Source organism: Callithrix jacchus, chromosome 1 (genome assembly GCF_049354715.1).
Source record: "Callithrix jacchus isolate 240 chromosome 1, calJac240_pri, whole genome shotgun sequence".
Classification (NCBI taxonomy): domain Eukaryota; kingdom Metazoa; phylum Chordata; class Mammalia; order Primates; family Cebidae; genus Callithrix; species Callithrix jacchus.
In genome coordinates, this window is record NC_133502.1 from 210,563,061 (window position 1) to 210,569,060 (window position 6,000).

General features: G+C 50.2%; 1 protein-coding gene across 1 annotated transcript in view; it reads left to right on the top strand.

Annotated features, from left to right (window-relative positions):
- The window catches only part of LOC128928149 (myosin-9-like), a 40,483-nt gene extending 36,315 nt beyond the window's left edge, over window positions 1–4,168 (top strand). The window contains exon 17 of the mRNA XM_078341399.1: window positions 4,047–4,168. Within this exon, the coding sequence (XP_078197525.1) occupies window positions 4,047–4,073 (27 nt within the window). The 3' untranslated portion in view covers window positions 4,074–4,168. The remainder of the gene's footprint in view (window positions 1–4,046) is intronic.
- Window positions 4,169–6,000: the final 1,832 nt, after the last annotated feature.

Sequence of the window (6,000 nt, forward strand, 5' to 3'; positions counted from 1 at the left end):
CTGGCATGGTGGCTCACGCCTATAATCCCAGCACCTTGGGAGGCCTAGAAAGGTGGATCACCTGTGGTCAAGAGTTTGAGACCATCCTGGCCCACATGGTGAAACCCTGTCTCTATTAATACAAAAATTAGCTGGGTGTGGTGTGTGCCTGTAATCCCAGCTACTCAGGAGGCTTAGGCAGGAGAATCAGTCTAACCAGCGAGTTGGAGGTTGCAGTGAACCAAGATCATGCCACTGTACTCCAGCCTGGCAACAGAGCCAGACTCTGTCTAAAAAAAAAAACTGGATGTGGTGGTGGCAGGTGCCTGTCATCCCAGGTACTGGGAGGCTGAGGCAGGAGAATTGCAGTGAGCCAAGATTGTGCCATTAAACTCCAGCCTGAGCAATGGGAGCAAAACTCCATCTGGGATAAAAAGAAACCCTGGTTCATTTCAGTTCTGAGCACCTACTAAGTGCAGCACGCTAAGCTTCGTTAGGGATAGAGGCACAAAATGGGCCCAGACCCTTACATGCGGGATCTTTCCTACTCTGAAGAACACACCTGCTCTATGGAGGTGCAGCCCGGTGCTGCGGATGCCCAGTGGGGATTGGAAGCTCTTCATAGGACTGACAAAGGTTTTGTTCATCCTTTCAATGAAGCCTGAGCGTAAACCAGCCCCTTGCTAGGTGCGGGGAGTAGGAGGGCAGTGAAGGCAGATGCCCCTGTGACTGGTTGCAGGGAAGAGGCTTTCCTTGGAGAAGGCTGTGGCATTCTCTGGAATGTGTGCATTTGGCTGGTAGGGTTGCTAGGGAAACCTCGTGCTGCTACACAGGACACCGTTCAGGCCTCCGACAAACCTGTGCAGCCTCTGAGCAGGTGCCCTTTCAGCCCCTGGGCAGGGAGGAGGAAATGACAGGAGAGCTGCTGAGACCGGGCACTGGAGAGCTTTGTGTGCTTCTCTTTCCCTTCAATAACATTGGAGTTTCAGGCTACAGAGTCGGTCCACACTTGTTATACACCACACACTTCTAGGTCAGGTTCCAGCTCCACCACTTCCTGTCACACTGGGCAAGGGGCTTTGCCTCTGTGCTTATTTCTCACTATGGCTCACGTTTCAGGGGTCGGCTTTGGTGGCCTGAGGTTCGAATGCCCTTCTGCTTTCTCCTGGGCACAAGGGTAGTTCATCTGCACCATTGACACAGAATAGTTTAAAAATCTGACGGGGCACAGTGGCTCAGGCCTGTAATCCCAGCACTTTGGGAAGCTGAGGCAGGTGAATAATCTGAGATCAAAAGTTTATGACCGGCCTGGTGGCCAACATGGTTAAACCCCTTCTCTGCTAGAAATGTAAATTAGCCAGGCATGGCAGATGCCTATAATTCCAGCTACTCAGGAGGCTGAGGCAAGAGAATTGCTTGAGCCCGGGAGGGGGAGGTGGCAGTGAACATTGCACTCCAGCCTGGGTGACAAGTGAAACTTAAATAAATAAATGAATGAATGAATGAATGAATAACTGCCACTCACTGAGATATTTTTGAAAGAAAAAAATATTCTCTCCCTTTCTTGTTATAAATGATAAAATTCCAAGGCTTTCTCACTGCCTTTCCTTTCAAACCATGTTTAGAAGAGTGTAGTGTGACAAGCTCAAAGCAAATATTTGTTATCACCTAATTTGTCAGTGGGATTTAGGTGGTATCTGCTCATTGTCTCCACTGAGTGAGACACCCTGTTGGAGGGAGAATGGCCTTGGTGGGAGCACCTTTCAGTTAACTTCCATCTCCAGATAACTCAAGCAGACAGCATGAGATGCTATTTTTTGGCCAGGCGAGGTGGCTCACACCCGTAATTCCAGCACTTTGGGAGGCCAAGGCGGGGATCACCTTAGGTTGGGAGATTGAGACAACCCCGACTGACATGGCAAAACCCCATCTCTACTAAAAATACAAAATTAGCTGGGCGTGGTGGCCCGTGCCTGTAATCCCAGCTACTCAGGAGGCTGAGGCATAAGAATTGCCTGAACCCAGGAGGTGGAGGTTGCAGTGAGCCGAGATCGCGCCATTGCACTCCAGCCTGGGTAACAAGAGCGAAACTCCGTCTCAAAAAAAAAAAAATAATGGTAAGTTTATATTTTCCCAGTGAATGGACTTTATAGCAGCACTGTCTCTAAATATCACCGTTCCTCCTCAAGCCGAGTTAGTCTGCTCATGGTATAGAGCCCCAGGCTCACTCCGGCTGGTATTTATCTGTCATCTCCCTTCTCATCATTCTCAACCTTTATGCCTCTTGTAAGCTCCACACGCGGGCTGACTCCAACCCCACTTTACCTTCTAAGCTCTATGTCATGAACAAGGTCCTATCTTTTTTTTTGTGAGACAGTCTTGCTCTGTCACCAAGCTGAAGTGCAGTGGCGTGGTCTCAGCTCACTGCAACCTCTGCTGCCCGGGTTCAAGCAATTCCCCTGCTTCAGCCTCCTCAGTAGCTGGGACTACAGGTACATGCCAACATGCCAGGCTAATTTTTTTGTATTTTAGTAGAGACAGGATGATCTTGATCTCCTGACCTTGTGATCCACCCACCTTGGACTCCCAAAGTGCTGGGATCACAGGTGTGAGCCCAAGGTCCTATCTTGAGCTCATTGGCAGGGTGAAGTCACAGGGCTGTCAGGACTAGAACCCTCAGTACAGGGACACAGAATAGATTTCCCAGCCATGGCCACCGGTGCCTCACTGGGCTCCACACCAGCAGCCGGACTGTGCCAGCCAGGGTTCTCAGCTCTCCTCACTGGATGCTGCCACCCCCTGGGTGTGCTCTGGTCTCTGCACCTCCCTAGCCTGCTGCCTGGAGGACCTCTCTCCAGCTTTCCATCTCAGCCATCTCAGCCACTTTCCAGGGCAGCCTCTGCTGTCACCCAAGCTGGGGAACACCCCTCAGGGATGCCTAGCTGTGGGATCACCAGCTCCAGGAAGGTGGGGACCCAGACTGCTTGTTCCATTCCCCGCTATGTTCCCAGCCCCAGGCACACAGTAGGTGCTCATTCATTGTACAACTACTGACAGTGTGAATGGTGACTGAGGTAAAGGGTTAAATGCACCCAAAGTCACTGTGAATTCAGCAGCTAAAGATCCAATGTGGGTCAGCTCTCCCCATACATAATTTCAGAAAAGGGCCCCAGCCAGGCATGGTGGCTCACACATGTAATCCCAGCACTTTGAGAGGGCAGGTGGATCACCTGAGGTCAGGAGTTTGAGGTCATCCTGGCCAACATGGTGAAACCACGTCTCTATTAAAAATACAGAAATTAACCAGGCATGGTGGTGCATGCCTGTAATCCCAGCTACTAGGGAGGCTGAGGCAGGAGAATCGCTTGAAACTGGTAGGCAGAGGTTGCAGCGAGCCGAGATCATGCCACTACACTCCAGCCTGGGTGAGAGAGAGAGACTCCATCTCAAAAGAATAAAAGGAAGGCTCCCCCCATCTCCCAATAAAGAGGGTGGTGAAGTGCTTGGACCTGCTGGTAAATACCACACCTCCACCCACAGCCTGTGACCTGGCAGGTTCCTCTTGGCCATCTGTGAATCAGAGGTGGTGGCGTCGAGGAGGACACCAGCCAGGGTGCTTGCATGGGACTGCTAGGGCAGCTGGATCACCTGAGGTCAGGAGTTCGAGACCAGCTTGGCCAACATGGTGAAACCCCGTCTCCACTAAAAATACAAAAGTTAGCTGGGTGTGGTGGCGGGCCTGTAATCCAAGCTACCCAAGAGGCTGAGGCAGGAGAATCCCTCGAACCCAGGAAGCAGAGAGCTTGCATTGAACCAAGATGGCTCCACTACACTCCAGTCTGGGCAACAGAAGGAGGCTCCATCTCAAAAAAAAAAAAAAATCTAAAAACCCCACAGGCAATTCCTGCGTGTGCAGAAGGTAAACGTGTCTCCTCCACAGGTGCATGCAATAGCTCTTGGACTTCCTCCTAATTCTATCATGGACTTATGCTTTTGGCTGAAAGACTTACCCTCACTTTACAAAGAAAAGGAGTACTTACGACATGAATGTAATTTTCTTTGTTCAGCAAAACCTTTTACTGAGCACTTATTAAGCGGCAGACATTCTCACAGACCCGACGTGAGCACGTTCCACATCATCCTTAGATCGCAGCTCTCAGGAGAGTGCGGATGTGACCCTCATCTTCCTTCCAGGTGAGAAAAGCAATGCTTAAAGAAGCTAAACAGGCTGGGTGCAATGGCTCACGCTTGTAATCCCAGCACTTTGGGAGGTCAAGGCTGGCGGATCACCTGAGGTCGGGACTTCGAGACCAGCCTGACCAACGTGGAGAAACCCTGTCTCTACTAAAAATACAAAATTACCCAGATGTGGTGGTGCACACTTAAGATCCCAGCTACGTGGGAGGCTGAGGCAGGAGAATGGCTTGAACCTGGGAGGGGGAAGTTGCAGTGAGTTGAGATCACTCCACTGCGCTCCAGCCTGGGCAACAAGAGCAAAACTCCGAAAACATCATCCTTAGCAAACTGACACAAGAACAGAAAATGAAACACCGCATATTCTCACTCATAGGTGGGTGATGAAAAATGAGAACACATGGACACAGAAAGGGGAGTACTAAACAGTGGGGTCTATTGGGGGGAAAAGGGGAGGGCCAGTGGGAGGGGGAGGTGGGGAGGGATAGCCTGGGGAGAAATGCCAAATGTGGGTGAAGGGGAGAAGAAAAGCAAAGCACACTGCCATGTGTGTACCTACGCAACTGTCTTGCATGCTCTGCTCATGTACCCCAAAACCTATAATCCAATAAAAAATTAAAAAAAAAAAAAGAGCAAAACTCCCTCACATAAAATGAAGAAAAGCTAAACAACTCGCTGAGCATGGGTGGAGCTTCAGGTTTCAGTTATGTGGACTGGCAGGCTTGATGCTTCAATTGCCATGGCAACGGGCATCTGTACCCTCCTCACCCATCCTGTTGTTCCTGCTTCACCCTTACTATGACGTGTTCTATCATTACCACCAGCACACAGATGTCCTATGCCCGCTCCACATGTCTCTATCACAGCTGAGACATATGAACTTACTTTTCAAATTTCAAATTTCCAGATCTCTTACTATACTTTTTTATTTTTATTTTTATTTTTTTTAGACAGGGTCTTGCTCTGTTGCCCAGGCTGGAGTGCAGAGGCATGATCTCAGCTCATTGCAGCCTCTGCCTCCTGGGCTCAAGCCATCCTCCTACCTTAGCCTGCCAAGTAGCTGGGACTATAGGCACGCATCACCATGCCCAGCTAGATTCTGTATTTTTGGTTGAGCCAGGGTTTTACTATGATTCCCAGGCTGGTCTTAAACTTGTGAGCTCAAGTGATCTGCCTGCCTCAGCCTCCCAAAGTGCTGGGATTACAGCTTCGAGCCACCACACCCAACCTTATTATGCATTTCTTACGGGCATTGAACGTGTCTTTATAAAAAAAGGCTGGGCATGGTGGCTCACACCTGTAATCCCAGCACTTTCAGAGGCCTAGGCAAGTGGATCACCTGAGGTCAGGAGTTTGGGACCTGCCTGGCCAACATGGTGAAACTCATCTCTACAAAACTACAACAATTAGCCGGGTATGGTGGTGGGAGCCTGTAATCCCAGCTACTTTGGAGGCTGAGGCAGGAGAATCACTTGAATCCAGGAGATGGAGGTTGCAGTGACCTGAGGTTGTGCCACTGCACTCCAGCCTTAGCGACAAGAGTAAAACTCCGTCTCAAGAAAAAAAAAAGAAAAATTGTGCTAAAATACACAAGGCATAAAACGTGCCCTCTTGGGCGCTTTGAAGTGTGCAGCCCGGCAGCATGTGCTCACGTTGCTGTGTTTTCTGTGCTTTTACAAACAAGGACACCTGTCCAGGCCCCAGGCCCCTGGGGCATTTCTGCATTCACAAGCTCTGGTTCTCTGGTATCTTCTGGAAGGGGTTGTTTACCATATGGGACTGAGCCAGGAAGCCAAGATCAGGCTGGGCCGGGGAGGCCGAGTGCTC